This window comes from Castor canadensis, chromosome 10 (assembly GCF_047511655.1).
Source record: "Castor canadensis chromosome 10, mCasCan1.hap1v2, whole genome shotgun sequence".
Classification (NCBI taxonomy): Eukaryota; Metazoa; Chordata; class Mammalia; order Rodentia; family Castoridae; genus Castor; species Castor canadensis.
The window spans coordinates 136,235,145-136,251,835 of NC_133395.1; the positions used below are offsets into that span (position 1 = coordinate 136,235,145).

Here is a 16,691-nt window from a genome sequence, read left to right on the forward strand (position 1 = left end):
CTATTTTTCCTAGCCATATTCTATTCTTAGTCATATAACTTTCCAATCAAGTTATAAATTTCTTGAGGGTAAAGCCCAGTGCTATTCTGTATTTCCCTCATTTCACCAAGTACTCATTAAATAAATTAAAATACAAAAAACTCACACCTAAAAGGTGTGGTATTAAAAAGTGTGGAAAATGTTACTCCCAGAAAACCTTAAATCATTTATGTTTCCAGAATACACTTGCAATCCTACAATGTGCTTGTATCAAAGCTATTCACTTCCTGGACTGTCCTTCAATCTAACCTTTTATCTCCAACTCCCCTCCAAGGCCTATCTCAAAAATGACCTTTTCTCTAAGGTGCTTCCCGGCATATACAAAAATAAATCCTTTTCCCTCTCCCTGTGCTCTGTACCTGTCATTCTAGTACTGCAACTACAGGAAAATCATGCTTGCAAGTATATGACTGTGTGTGTGTGTGTGTGTGTGAGAGAGAGAGAGAGAGAGAGAGAGAGAGAGAGAGAGAGAGAACCTGAGAGAGCATAAATGTCCTGATGGTAGCACACAGGTCTTTTTCTTTTCTGTATGCTGAGCATATATGACAGCCTTGTATGTGTGCTGAAAAAACATTTGTTGAATTAAGCCAAATACAGAGAAAGACATGAGGAGAGAGCAGAACTACCACTACAGATATTTACCCTCTACCGAAACACTGCACTTTTGAATTTTAGACTAACTGGCTGTCAGAATTAGACCAAAATCATCTACACATTTACTGAAACATTCAAAACTGAGGAAAACAGAAAAATGAACTGCCTGGACAGGGCTACTTCAGGTTCAATCATTGGGTTGAGTTCTTAAAGGCTTGTGGATTGTGCTCTCACCAACTACTAGTTTGTTAATAGCTTGAAATGCCTCCAAACATTATAGAAAGTGAATACAAGACAGGCCAAAAATGATGCATACAGTAGCTAGTCAGGTACAAAACTACAGGGATGAAAAATGTACCCCTTGTAAATGTAATTCAAAAGATGATGGTACCTCATATCTTATTCTAGGACCTACAGGAAGAGGGACTGTTTTAAAATGACTGTTAGTACTGGCCACAAAGTCTAAACAGACTTTTGAGAAAGATAAAGGGATCTACTCCTTAGAAACAAGGAGATTGATTATCAGTTACCATACAAGTTAGAGGAGAATGAAAATCAAGTATGGCCAATAAAATTAAAACAGTAATCAGGACTTCTCTCAATAAAGAAGATAAACACCAATAACGCAGGTATCTGCACCATTTAAAAGGCACAGGATGGAGAAACAATGAAAATCCCTGATTAACAACCTCCTAAATCCTGCTATCAAGCACCACCAAATTCACAACCTAGTTGAAGGGAGAAATCTCCTGACACGCACCTTTAATAACTGTCGTATCAGGGTTGGTGGAGTGGCTCAAGTGGTGGAGCACCTGCTTAGCAAGCGTGAGGCCCTGGGAAGCTCGGGTGGTGGTGAAGGTCCGTTGTTTTGCTTAGATAGAAATCAGAGGCGGACTGGAGCAACAAAGGTCAGACCACCCTTCACCAGTACCAAAACAATAAAAAACTGCCATGTCACAGCAATTCATACTACTGTGACAGCATATGGAAGGGAGGAGGGAAGAGAAGAAGTCAAGAAAGACCTGCAGTGGATGTTACCCCTTCACCAAGTCCTGAACATTGGTCAGAAGAAACTTAGAGGGAAGAAAAGTGTGATGGAAAAAGGAGAGAAGGGTGAGTTTCATGGTGTAATGGTAAGCCATGGAAAAAGGAGAGAAGCATACAAAAAGAGAAACTGAAGTCACGTGGCCTGTGTTCTATTCCCATAACTTGTTTCCACAAATGCACCAATATGCAAAATACCTGGCAGACAGAAGAAAGTACCACCTGTTGTTACTGTTTTTGATACACCCTAGCACCTAACTCATCCAGGCACTGTGCAAGAGACTTAAATAAAAACACAAAAGCAACTACAGTCGGTTTGTTCCTTCCTTGTGCTCCAGTGCTAAGCATGACAGGATAAATTATGTAAGTCCTTCACATCGACAAGCAAACTCTACTGGAAGAGAGCACAGATGAGATGACAACAGTGTTGGAGACACTGAGACCCAGGATCCAGTTTTCTTCACAATTACTAAGAGAGGAATTCAGAGTTTAAACCCGAATCTGTCCGACTTAGATTCTCAGATCCTCATCACGAGGACAGGGTGGGAGGAGGAGGAAGTAGGGGGTAAGACGTAAGAAAGAAGGCACAACAATCATCCAAGCAAACTCCAGTGGCTCACAATCAAGAGAAGCCACGAGTCCCTGCGGGTCTTCCGGAGGGGGGGGTGTGGACAGTGGGGGGTGGGGGAGGGGTGTGGACAGTGAGGGGTGGGGGGGATCCTTGTCACACAGGATCCACAAGTGCGCGACTTGAGGTGTGGGTCTAACCCTAACTAGCCTTCCTGACAACAGCTTGCCTTTCCGGCTTGGGAACCCCGCAGCTCCGTCCCCCTACCCTCCCCCCCCGCAGGGGTCGTGGAGCACCTTGGTGGGCACGAACGCCGGCTCTCCGGGGACCGGGCCCAGGGCGTTCGTCTCGCGCGAGTACCGGGGCGCTGCCGCCGAGCTGCCGTGGGCCCTGGGCCGCTGCGGCGTGCCACAGCCACAGGAGCCCGCGAGGGATGCCGCGCCCGCACCGGCCCCGGCCTCTTCGCTCCCTGCCGCCCCGCACGCCAGCAAAAGCAGCAGCAGCAAGAAGCCGCCCCCGGGCCGGGTGCTGAATCTACGCTCCGGCTGTGGCGCGGGCGCAGCCATGTTGCTCTGCGAGCCATGTGACCCGGCCGGTCACGTGGCCACGCCCTCCTTAAAGGGGCCGCGTGGGCTGACTTAAAGCCTGGCTGGGAACTTTGACAGGCGCTTACGGTGCAGCTCGGCTGCCGGCGTCCACACGCGGCGAGGCACAACAGAACTCCGTTATGCTTAAGGCCCTGCACACGATTTCTAGGTTAGAAACCGATAATCTTATTTCTTGAGCATTTGCTGAGTGCCCCAGTACTTTACTGAATAAGCACTTCATTTTTAGACATCTCAGTCAATCTTCAAAATGATCCTCCAGGGAAGTCATTTTTGAGTTGGGAGGGAATTAAAAGGGGACTGCTCACTCTCCATTTTTCTATAGTGCTTATTTTTTATGATAGTTATGTGTTACATCAGAGTTTTACAGTTTTAAAATGTTGAAGGCATCCATCCTTGTTATTTTGCATTGTGTTTACTACACCACTTGTATGATAAAAAAAATTTGGGATATGTGATTGAATAATTATTCTGTATATGACTGACAAACTAATTCTTATACAGCGATGAAATTATTTTTCAAATCGTTTCCTTCAAAACAAAAATGATCCTTTAGAGCTAGGAGTGTGGTTCAAGTGGCAGAGCATGTGCCTAGCAACCACAGGATTCTAAGTTCAAACTCCAGTGCTGCCAAAAAAAAAAAATCTCTTATTACTGGATTCACTGAGCAATTAAGCAACTTGCCCAAGGTTAGGAGGCAAATAAGTGTCGAAAGTGGGGACTCTACCTTGAAACTTTGAATTTTCACCATTAAGTTACACTATAGGCAATTCAATAAATGTCCCCTAACAGGAAGTAGAGAGGAGGATGAACATGTTGAAGGACACTACACCAAAGGGTATAGTAGGGAAATGCAGACTGTGGCGTATGCCCAACAGAGGTCCTCAAAGTTTTGTCCCAGACCTCAGCATCAGCATCACCTGATAACTTACTAGAAATGCAGCATTAAACCAGAATCTCTAGGACAGTGTAGAGGAACTTAAACTGATTTTGATGAAAAGCACTGACTCCTTACTTGGGCCCATGAATTAACTAAACACAGGAGAGTTTGGCATCTCTGCCTCCATTTTGTACCTATTGTCCATTGCTCTGATCCATTCTCTCCTGCAGCCACCTTGGACTCGAGGAAGGACAGGAATGATCGATAACATCTTTATGAGAAGGGACTGAAACTACCCCGGAAGAACAGCAGAGCCTTGCAGGACGGACGGACCACCCCCCCAAATGAGGATAATTACCTATAATGATGAGGCTGCACCCTGGAGCAGGTGTAATCATCTCATGGGAACCAGATTGCTCCCCTCAAGTGATGACAGGGATAACAACATCTATAGAAACCTCTGGAATCCTTGGACTGAGATGATGGTCAACCAGACCACACCTGTGACTGGGACTGTTTATGTACACCTTTGTCCCCTGCTTCCAATTCTTTGTCTGTTTAAGTTAAAGCTCATTTGTGTACCCCAAAGATGGCTGAAGATGGGCTAAGTGCTTACTCTGCCTCTTCCCAGGGCATGCCCCGAGCCCTGTGATAAATCTTTCTCTGCCCTCACCAGGCCTCTTTAGTTAGCATATAGGGGCGAGTACAGACCTGGGATGCACAACCCCAGGAGTTTGGGCCTTGGTCCAAAACTCTGGTTTCAACAGGCTACAGCAATCTATGTTTTAGCAAACTCTCCATATGACTCTAATGCTCATTAAAGTTTATTTTGATTTCTTTTTGTTTTGTTTTGTTTTGCTTTTGACAGGTCACTAGGTTGGCCTTGCATTCACTATATAGCAGCACAAGAGGCCTCAAACTCATGATCCTCCTGCCTCAGCCTCAGGAATGCTGGAATTGTAGTCTATACCACCACACCCAGCTCACATTAAAGTTTAATCAGCAAACAGAATGCAAAACAAAAAGAAGAAAGGGAATTTACAATTTAAAAATGACACAGCAATTGACTGCCATGATGGTGTACATCTTTAATCCCAGTTACTCAGCAGGCTGGAGGATCCTGAGCCCAGGAGTTTAAGAGCAGCCACGACTGTGTATACTAAAACAAAACAAAAAAGATGACATTGTAACCAAGTGCAATGTACAAGTCCTATCTAAATAATGATTCAAACCTGCTGATTTTAAATTTTTAGAGTTACAGATTGAGTATCCCTTATCTGAAATACGTGGAACCAGAAGTATTTTAGGGTTTTTCAGTTGTTGGAACACTTGCATAGACTTTATAGGTAGAGTATCCCTGCTTTAAAAATCCAAAATCTGAAATACTCCAAAATTCAAAACTTTTCTAACATCATGTCAGCACTCAAAAAGTTCCCAATTTTAGAGCATTTTGGGTTTTGGATTTTTTTTTAACAATATAGTCATAGCCAGGTGCTGGTTGCCTCACACCTGTAATCCTAGCTACTTCGGAGGCTGAGATCAGCAGAATTACATTTTCAGGCCAGGCCAGGCATATAGCTCTGAGACCCCATCTCCAAAATAACCACAGCAAAATGGATTTGAAGTATGACTCAAGATAGATCACCTGCTTGCTTTGCAAGCATGAAGCCCTCAGTTCAAACCCCAGTCTCACCAAAAACAACAACAAAAACCATAGTAAGGGAAATTTGACCACTGAATCAAATTATGATATTTGAAAAAAAAACTAGGGAATTACTGTAACTTTTGTTTTTAAGTTGTTAGGAGCAATAATATATTTGTGGCTATGTTTTTTTTTTAATAATCACTTTCTTTGAGGTGTATATGTGTGTGTGTGGAGAGAGAGAGAGAATGCTTTTAAGAACATTTCCCCCAAAATGGGTGATGGGACAAGTGACTAAAGATGAAACATGGTTGGCCAGAATTTGACAGTTGTTTTGTTTGAGGCTGGGTGGTTGGTATCTGGGTGTTTACTATAGTATTCTCTCTAATTAAACATGTTTAAATTTTTTAATATGAAAAGTCCTTTCTACCATATTGACTATTTTATAGCAGTTGGTCAAGAGCTTTCATACATTATCTCATTTGATATTATAACTAGCTGGCAAGAAACCTGTTATAACTATTCCCATTTCAAAACTGATGAAGCTAAAAGGTCAATGCCTGAACCAAAGGTTTATGCATTTATTGTGTACAATATATTTTCCAGGGTCTAGAACAAAGATAATGTTTGTTTGAGTCTTTCAAAAATGGTCAGTCCTGATACATGCTATGTGGGCTTGTCTTTGGAGACTTCAACCCCTCTTCTACCTATCCTGCCACAACATTAGGTTATAAGCTCCACTAAGGAAAGGATCCTGCCAATTTGTTCACCCATGTATCATCAAAATCAGGCAAAGACCTGGCATGTGATAAGCACTTAGGGTGAACATTTATTAAATTAATGGATCCATGAATGAATAACATTAACCATTACTCTTTCTCTTAAGGGGAATCAAATTGTTGAGAAAATAATACAGACGGTAGACTAGAAAGAATAGTGTTCAAAACTAACCACTTAAAAGACACATAACCTAGGCAAATTCATCCTTCTGAGCCTCTATTCCTTCCTTTTTAGAATGGGAATAATAATATCTTCTTTTTCTTGGGTTAGGGGTATAGCTCAGTGGTAGAGTTATTACCTAGCATGCCAGAGGCCCTGGGTTTGATCCCCAGCACTGAGAAAAAAAAAAAAAAAAGAAAGAAAAGAAAAAGGCTCTCCTTCTTAGAAACTCTATGAGATAAAATATGTAAAAGGTTAGCCTGGGGCCTGAAATTCGACACATCTAAAAAAGTTTGCTGTTTTTAGCAATCATTACCAAAGATGAAACTTGATGGGTTCTCTAGGAAGAACATTCTTCTTTCTTAATCATCTGCTTATAAAAGTCCTTTGTGTTCACAGCAAGGAGGCCAGCATAGGGACAACAGAGTAAGCAAGGGGAAGAGTTAGAGATAGGGAGATCAGAAAGTTAGCAAAAGTCCAGATTATGTAGGATCTGGTCAGCATTTACTCTAAGTGAAAGTTGGTGCCACTGAGCAGTTTTGAGAAGACACTGATACTTTGCCTGCGAGCAGAGTTAATTTCTCTGATAAGTTAGAGGCTCCTCTTCCTGCTTGCTGGTCCCTGAACAAAGGAAATTCAAAGTGCTCTGATGGCAACAAGGGCTTGTGGTTCAATGAGACTCTTGCTGGGTTCACAGAAAGACTGAACCCTGTTGGGGACCAGAACCTTCACCTCTACAGAGCCCAGAATTGCAGAGACAAGGAGAACAAAGTCCCCAATGGGTCAGTAGGAGTAATAAGTGATCCACTTCTGTATCCACCTCTTACATCTTGAAATCATCCTTGGGAACAGAGTACCACTTAATTGATTAGATGAATATACTACATCCTCACAGATGGCCCCATCCTTGCAGAGGATCACCTCAACCATGGTTTGAGATTGTTTGTCCCCCAAAGGTTTGGACTGAGGTGTCATAAAGCAAGGCCACTTGACCCTTTCTAATAGCAAGACCTCATTTTTTTTTTTTTTTGGTGGCATTGGGGTTTGAACTCAGTATCTCACACTTGCTAGGCAGATGCTCTTACCACTTGAGCCACTCCACTAGCACTTGACCCTTTCTGAATGTGACTGTTTCCCTTTCTGCTTTGCCATATTGTAATGCAGCCAAAGGGGTTGAACATATGGGGCTGCCAGATTTTAGACTTTTAGTCTCCAAAATGATGAGCTAAATAAACCTCTCTTCTTTATAAAGTACCCAGCCTCAGCATTTTGTTATAGCAATAGAAAACTAAGATAGCCTCTAAGCTGGCATTTCAGTTGTGTCTGCAGGAAGCCTTCCCCACCCTTTATGAGGTCAACTGCTTCTGCCTGGCATATGATAGGATAAGACCATTGCATCCCATGGCTGTGGCCTACCCCTGCACCTCCTTCCCTGTGAAATGGATCCCATAGTTAGATGCTATGCTGTGTGGGGATATATGGCTGTGGATCAGGCATTCTGCAAGATTTCAAAACAGCAGTGCAAGCTGAGGCTGCAGGAAAGGCACAGCTCAAAACTTTAATCCACTCATCCGTTGATGGACATTTGGTTCTGATTTGGGCTTTTATGAATAATGTTTCATATACAGTTTTCAGAAATGAACACTCATTTCTCTTGGGTATACAAAGAGTGGGATTGCTGAGTCTTATGGTAAACTCTGTTAAACCTTCTGAGGAGCTGCCAGACTGTTTTCCAAAGTGGGTGCACCATTTTACACTTCCATCAGCAATGTATGGGGGGTTCAATTTCTCCACTGTGTAGTTAATTCTCACACTCTTTTACTGTAAAATCTCTTTCACCTTTATCAAGTCTAGCATATCCTCAGTCAGGTTATACTGAAATTTGATCCTGGAGAGGATGTAGTGGTAGCTCTGGGGAGTTAGGGGACAAACCTGTTGCTTTTTTGAGCAAAAAACTTCTGCAATGTGCAGCATCTTCCCACAGAGAGGAACTGAAAGGTCTCAGTAAGGAGGCCACCTCTGCCAGCTCTCACCAACCCAAGGGCATCTGCAAAACCACGTTTCTCAGTGCCATCTACCCATATGTCCCTGCCCCACTTCTCAGGTACCAGGTTTTTCTAAGCAGATCCCCGACTTTAGCATAGGAAACCTACTTTGGCTGAGTATCCAAGTAACTCCAGTCTCTGGGTGCTAACCATTAGATGGTCAATCTGCCACTCGTCTGGGTCTTCTCTCATATAGGTGGAGATGAAGACCTCATCACAAACTGCCAAGGAGGTCCTCTGGCTCTCACACTTAGATTTTAGATGTTTGAAAACTGCTGTTTTACCTCTGTAGGAGAGGTCATTACCACTTGGTAATGAGCAGCCAATTCTATTACCCTTGTATGCATTGCTCTTCCTCTGTATGTTGCAGATTCCTGAATCAGCATCACAGCACAGACATTCCTTTACATCTCGATTTCCCCAGGTCACCACTGGTAAAAATAAAATTTAAATTAGGCTGCTACCTTGTGTCAGGGACTATCTATACCCCTTATAGCCCTTGAGGTGGGTTCCTCATCCCCAGCCAAGCAGTGAGTGTCCCAGTACCCAAGCTCCACCTTATACAACCTGCATTCTCAGACCACTTCCACTACCAGCTGTGTCAGTGTGGTTCTTCTTGAAGAGAGATGTCATGATGTAATTAGAAGAGTAAGGGCTCTATTGGTGGCAATACCTATGAAGGAAGGAGAGATGGAATAGGAAAGAGTCAGCACGGAGGGTCTGCAGACTGAATACAAGTCTGATCCCTCTGGAAGAAAGGAGACAGGAAGGAAGCTCAGCTAGAAAGAGCCTCTTTAACTCGTACTACATGAAGAAAACCAAAACAGCAGCTCCAAAGCAAAGATTGCTTATCAGAGGAGTAAAGCATTGAGCCAAAACAGGTTCTTCATATTCTTGTAATTGATGGAGCTGCCCAGGAAGAACACAGGCTGCTGCCACCAATTTGAGCCCTGAAAGTTGACAATATACCTTGCAGTGGGTTCTCTCTTGAGGGGTCATCTCAGCACACACTCTTATTGGCTGCTACACATGGTCAAGAAGATTCTCCACATTCCATCCGCTACCTATATTTGTGATCTCATCTTCCATCAAGTTGTCCTTTGCCACAGTCTCCTCCTTACTGCTCCATCAATCACAGTTCTGCCTCTGAATCTTTGTACTTGCTCTACCATCCATCTGTGATGCTCTACTCTTTTCACGGATGGCTCTTTTTCATCATTCAAGTCTCAGCACGGACATTACCTCTTCAGAGAAGCCTTCCTTGATCCCCCAAAATAATCCTTCCCCAATCTGCTCCACCACAACACCTCTTCTGTTGTCTTCATAGTGGTGTAGACTAGACTTAGGGAAAGTTCGGGACTTTTAGGAAGTATATGACTTAATATTTCATTTCAGATTGAACATTCTTCTCTTCCTCTGAGCCTTCTTTTCAATTGCAAATGTGTGTAGGTTATTCACACCCTAGCTCAGGGTTAACTAAAACCACCTTCACTTAGTCCAGGGACCACCCAGGCACCTGCCCATTCATTGATTATTGGTTAGGAATCACCAGGTTCTTCCCTTCTCATAGGCTAGCATAAAGTTTAAAAGTACCTGGAAAAGAGAAAAGATGCCTTTCTCTCTGCTTCCAGCTTTGACCTGGTCCAACCATGTTTCCTTTTGTAATTCTCTTCCCTAACTTTTAAAAAACTCTACTTATACCCACGTGTCCTGCCATGGCTTCCACATGGGACACAAAGAATTTGGAAATCTTCTGATCACAGACTGCATCATTGCTGTTAACACTAGCACTTGCCACTACCTGAAATTACTCTTTGTTCTTCTTTTCCCCCAGAGAGGCAAGTACAGCATCTTTAGCAATCAGTGCTATACCCTCAATGCCTAAAACAACACCTGGCATGTATAAATGTTAAGTAAACATTTGTTGAATGAATGAATGAATCCAAAGAATAAACACCTTCAGATGGGGCTGGGATCAGTGGCTCACCTGCAATCCCAGCTATTTCGGAGGCAGAAGTTGGAAGGATCACGGTTCAAGACCAGCCCAGGCAAAAATATTAGCAAGACCCTATCTCAACAACAAAAAAAGCTGGGTATGGTGGTGCAGGTCTGTCATTCCAGCTATGTGGGAGGTGTAATAGGAGGGTCATGGCCCATCAACCATGGTGAAACACTTGAGACCCTACCTGAAAAATAACTAAAGTAAAAAGGGCTGGGGCATTGCTCAAGTGGTAGAGCACATGCCTAGCAAATGTGAGGCCCTGAGATCAAACCCTAGTGCTGCTAAAAAAAACCAAAACCAAAAATACCTTCATACTATGAAAGAGTTAAATGTTGAACCCCAACTTTCCTCAAATAACAGTGCTTTGTAACACTGGTAAGACTTACCTTGGAGGTCCTTCTCTTTGGCTTGGCAGAAGTTCTCTGACAGTGTTATACTCACATAGGTACTCAAGATACGACTGTCTGTCTTTATAGCTAGGAGGGCTTGTGAGATGGATATAATAACACTTCTATCTAAGGGTTGTATGAAGATTCTCCTTAATTCATTCAACAACTATTTAAGGAGTGCTGACTAGTAACCAAGCACTGATCTGGGCATTCAGGATTCAGCAGTGAACAAAGCAGGTGAACATTCTAGCCCTTGTCAAACTGACATTAAGTAACTTAAGCACGTGAGATACTTAGAACCTTGTCTAGTACAGAAGAACAGCTCAAGAATTATTAGCTACAATTTTACTACTATTGATTTATTTAATATCTAAAATAAGCATTCCAACTCACCCCTGTTAGAATAGCCATCATCAGCAACACCACCAACAACAGGTGTTGGCGAGGATGTGGGGAAAAAGGAACCCTTTTACACTGTTGGTGGGAATGTAGACTAGTACAACCACTCTGGAAAAAAATTTGGAGGCTACTTAAAAAGATGGACATCGATCTACCATTTGATCCAGCAATACCACTCTTGGGGATATACCCAAAAGACTGTTACTCCAGAGGCACCTGCACATCCATGTTTATTGCGGCACTATTCACAATAGCCAAGTTATGGAAACAGCCAAGATGCCCCACCACTGACGAATGGATTAAGAAAATGTGGTATCTATACACAATGGAATTTTATGCAGCCATGAAGAAGAACGAAATGTTATCATTCGCTGGTAAATGGATGGAATTGGAGAACATCATTCTGAGTGAGGTTAGCCTGGCTCAAAAGACCAAAAATCATATGTTCTCCCTCATATGTGGACATTAGATCAAGGGCAAACACAACAAGGGGATTGGACTATGAGCACATGATAAAAGCGAGAGCACACAAGGGAGGGGTGAGGATAGGTAAGACACCTAAAAAACTAGCTAGCATTTGTTGCCCTTAACGCAGAGAAACTAAAGCAGATACCTTAAAGCAACTGAGGCCAATAGGAAAAGGGGACCAGGAACTAGAGAAAAGGTTAGATCAAAAAGAATTAACCTAGAAGGTAACACCCACACACAGGAAATCAATGTGAGTCAATGCCCTGTATAGCTATCCTTATCTCAACCAGCAAAACCCCTTGTTCCTTCCTATTATTGCTTATACTCTCTCTACAACAAAATTAGAGATAAGGGCAAAATAGTTTCTGCTGGGTATTGAGGGGGGGAGCGGGAGGGGGTGGAGTGGGTGGTAAGGGAGGGGGTGGGGGCAGGGGGGAGAAATGAACCAAGCCTTGTATGCACATATGAATAATAAAAGAAAAATGAAAAAAATAAATAAATAAATAAATAAATAAAAAAAATAAAATAAAATAAGCATTCCAAAGTTTAAAAAGCAGGACATTTTCCTTTATATTTAGACAAAAAAGAAGAGGTTCAAATATTTAGAGGTAGGAAAATTTTGTCATGCACTTTTCATTAAACTCTTTTTAGAGTCCCTGTATGTGGTGACATTACTTGGTTAGAAAGCCTATTAATTTAGGCTTTCCCAGAATTTTATTTTTTTGCTTGCTTTTTAGATGAGGTCTTGCTACATTGCCTAGCTGGCCTTCAACTCCTGGCTCAAGTGATATTCTTGCTTCAGCCTCTCAAGTACTTGGGACTCCAGGTGTGTGTCACCACACCTGGCCTTAGGCATTTTACTTTTGCTAATTTATGTCTCATTGGTGTTTGTTTCTTTTCTTTTTCTTCAAGTGCCTTTGGTCTTTTTTCCTCATTGAAAGGAAGAAACACACACACACACACACACACACACACACAGAGGCTTCCTTAAGGGAAGACTTCTTCACAAAGAAGAAATACATTTCAAAGATATATAGGACAGGAGCTATAAAAAAACAATGATTAGATTTCATGGGCTGACAGTATGGCTCAGTAGAAGAGCTCTTGCATAGCATGGTCAAGGCTCTGTGTTTGATCACCACCAATGCAAAAACATATTTTCTTTTTCAGAAGGAACTACCACACAGTGAAGAACAAATCCAGAACTGCAGCAGTTCCAGGGACTTCTGTGGCAAGCATTCTTGAACCTCATTCTGTTGTTTTCCTGACTCACTCACCACCTCTCCAAGGTCTGCTTCTCCCAGCACTCATCTTCTCTTCCTGTTGGCTTGGCTTCCTTGCCCTCTCTTTTTGTTTCCTTAAAAAAAAAAAAAAAGTTTGGCTTCACATCTTCAGTTCAGTCATAGTTCCTGTTTCCAGCATACTCATGACCCTCCGTGCCCTCACTCAGCATCCACTCCTGCTGCTAACAGTCAGTGTATCAGTTTCCCCATTCAGCTGCCACTAAGGGGAAGCCTGGTTTACCAGCTCCTCTTTCTTGTACCACAACACACCACAGGCCCAGGGGAACCTGTGGCTTGAGTCAGGTTGCCATCTTTGCTCCAATTAGCTGCCATTAGAAGATCACAAAACTCTGTCTCATATATCAGAACCACTTAGAGGCCTTCCTAAAGCAATGATTGCTGAATTCATCCCCAGATTCTGCAAAACTGGGTGGGGTCCAAAAATTTGCATTTCTAACAAGTTCCTAGATGTTGCTGATCCTACTGATCTGAACATTTTGTAAACTACTTTCAGAAAACAAGGCCCTAGCACTGTGTGCTAGGTGAGGAGTCTTTCTCTTCCCAATGCTGAAGATGTGGCAGGTACTGTGATTGACAACCACAAATCAGGCTATAGTCTTCTCCAAACTTACTATCCGTTATTTTCCTGATGGTACTGGACAGTACTGATTGGTGAGAAGAATGAGAACTAGAATAGCACCAAAAGGGGAAGGAATTTAGAGAAACTAAAAGATATTTTATGTGCTTTTTGAAAGAGAAGGAAAGGAATAACATAAGAAATCATTGTTGTGGGTCTCTTTAACATCCTAGCTTTCACAATGTTTGAAGTCAAATAACATGAGGGAGAAGAATGAGTCCCAACTTTTCAAGAATGGAAGCGCAATTGTAAAGATGAGATAGATACTCCAGATGTTTCTACAATGGCAGTTTTACTTGAACCACCCATTTATTCAGGAAATGAAACATCAAGGCACTGCTATGAAGGCAGTGGATGAGCAAAGGAAACTGCAGAAGAAATAACATCAGCACCTGGGTATCTTAGAAGGTTACAAATACACATCACCCTTTCAGGCTTCAGCCAAAGCCAAAGAGAAGTGAATTCTCAATTGTAATCCCTGTGGTTTCTCGGGAGACTGTGTTTAAAGCTTGGAGGATCACTGAGGAAGTGACTTCTTTCTAGGAAAAATAAAACCATTGCTCCTACTTGAGCAGCCTTGCCTCAGAATGGGAAGAGTTCCTGAAATGGAATAAAAGTTCAGGCTTTGGCTTTGGGTTTACTCTTTAAAATTCCCTGAGCCCTACCATTTGATCCAGCAATACCACTCTTGGGGATATACCCAAAAGACTGTTACTCCAGAGGCACCTGCACATCCATGTTTATTGCGGCACTATTCACAATAGCCAAGTTATGGAAACAGCCAAGATGTCCCAGCACTGACGAATGGATTAAGAAAATGTGGTATCTATACACAATGGAATTTTATGCAGCCATGAAGAAGAACGAAATGTTATCATTCGCTGGTAAATGGATGGAATTGGAGAACATCATTCTGAGTGAGGTTAGCCTGGCCCAAAAGACCAAAAATCGTATGTTCTCCCTCATATGTGGACATTAGATCAAGGGCAAACACAACAAGGGGATTGGACTATGAGCACATGATAAAAGCGAGAGCACACAAGGGAGGGGTGAGGATAGGTAAGACACCTAAAAAACTAGCTAGCATTTGTTGCCCTTAATGCAGAGAAACTAAAGCAGATACCTTAAAGCAACTGAGGCCAATAGGAAAAGGGGACCAGGAACTAGAGAAAAGGTTAGATCAAAAAGAATTAACCTAGAAGGTAACACCCACGCACAGGAAATCAATGTGAGTCAATGCCTGTATAGCTATCCTTATCTCAACCAGCAAAACCCCTTGTTCCTTCCTATTATTGCTTATACTCTCTCTACAACAAAATTAGAGATAAGGGCAAAATAGTTTCTGCTGGGTATTGAGGGCGGGGAGCGGGAGGGGGTGGAGTGGGTGGTAAGGGAGGGGGTGGGGGCAGGGGGGAGAAATGAACCAAGCCTTGTATGCACATATGAATAATAAAAGAAAAATGAAAAAAAAAATTCCCTGAGCCTGAGTTTCCTGTCTGCCTATTTCCAGGTACTGCTTTATTGAGACCAAGTATAAGAAGAAGTACAAGATGATATTACTATTGTACCACCATGCTTCTAAGACATATTTCTGTCCCATTTTATGATTTCTAAAATCTGGGTGTATCTTACAAACTATGGATACCTACTCCCTTTTCTCTCAAGAAATTATTTAAAAGTAGACATATGTATCTCAATAAATGGTCTTGGAATAAAGGAAAAATGGCTTTTCATATTTTTCTAGTTGACAAATAATGTATGAATTCATTTTCTGTTCTTGTTAATGTCTTGAAATTTGCAAATGTAATCTCCAAAATACAATGTTGCTAACATTAAAAGAGGACACTGGCAGACAGAATAATGACCCCCTAAAAATGTCCACATCCTAATTTCTAGAACCCGTAAAAGCATGACCTTGAATGGCAAAAGGGACTTTGTAGGTGTGATTAAGTTAGGGTTCCCACGATAGGAAATTAATTTGGATTGTCCAATGTCATTACAAGGGTCCTTATAAACAGGAGACACTTTGGGGTTGTGGTCAGATTGATAAATGGCCACAAAAGAATAAGCAGAGACTTGCAACATTGTTGGTTTTGAATGGAGCCAAGTTGCTGATACATGACTGTGTTCCTTGGAAGCCTTCAGAAAGGGACACGGCTTCTGATCTATGCAACTGTAAGATAAAATACTTGTATTGTTTAAGCTACTAGGTTTATGATCCTTTGTATAGCAGCAAGAGGAAACAAGTTCAAATATATATTTCTAGCACTTTCACTAGGTGCAGGCTGGGATTATGCAGGCAGAATGGTCATCAGATCGACTGTCCCCAACTTCATAGCATCCTTGGAAGAATGAGGAATGTGCTTTGGCTGGGACACAGCTGGACCACAGTGGACCTGCGTACTACAGGAGGGACCGTTTTTCAACTTCTCCCCCTCATGAATCTCCTCTGTTTGCTAGGAAAGGGTCAGAGTGATCAAGCATGGGGTAATAATAGTGATAACCATTTTGGGCTCAGGTACAAACAGTCTGAGCTCAGGTGGCAGATCCTTAGGGGAATTCAGAGGAATGCCAACTGCCTGGTTCCTGGAGGTCTTGGAATATGGGGGGGGGGGTGGTAGATCTCTGAAACCATGGGAAGTCTCAGGCTCCCAAAGAGAGACAGGAGCTTATGCTTATCCAGTTCCTGGCCAGGCAACACCAAGTTCTGGAGTGATTTCCTAGTCAGTCTTCACAGCTCCCTAATTACAAACATGGCATCTTTGTGCACAGAAAGCACAGCAAGACACACTTTATTCTCTAACTTCAGTCTCATCAGAATCAATCTGGTTAAAACACAGATTACTGTCCACCTGTCACCCCTGCCCCTGGAACTTCCGATTCAGTAGATTTGAGATGTAGCTTGGGAATTTGCATTTCTAACAATCTCCCAGGTAATGTTAATGCTGTTAATCTGAGGATCACCATCTGAGAACCATAGACATAGTGGGTAAAAGCTTAGGGTTCAAGCAATCCTTGCTGCTTGCAATTGTATGATCTTGACCAACTTACTTAAAATCTGTATTTCTTTTTTTTTTCCCCCTTTTGGTGGTATGGTGTTTGAGCTAATGGCCTACACACTTGCTACGCAGGCATTTTACCACTTGAGCCATGGCTT

General features: G+C 42.4%; 1 protein-coding gene across 11 annotated transcripts in view; it reads right to left on the bottom strand.

The window, feature by feature from the left end:
• Sumf1 (sulfatase modifying factor 1) overlaps positions 1-2,845 on the bottom strand; it is a 318,026-nt gene extending 315,181 nt beyond the window's left edge. For all 11 annotated transcript variants that reach the window (XR_012436361.1, XR_012436362.1, XR_012436363.1 and 8 more), the window contains exon 1: positions 2,542-2,845. Coding sequence is in view for 7 of the 11 variants with exons in the window: in XM_074044285.1 (XP_073900386.1) it covers positions 2,542-2,811 (270 nt within the window). In the remaining 4 variants the exon portion in view is untranslated. The remainder of the gene's footprint in view (positions 1-2,541) is intronic.
• Between the last annotated feature and the right edge of the window lie 13,846 nt (positions 2,846-16,691).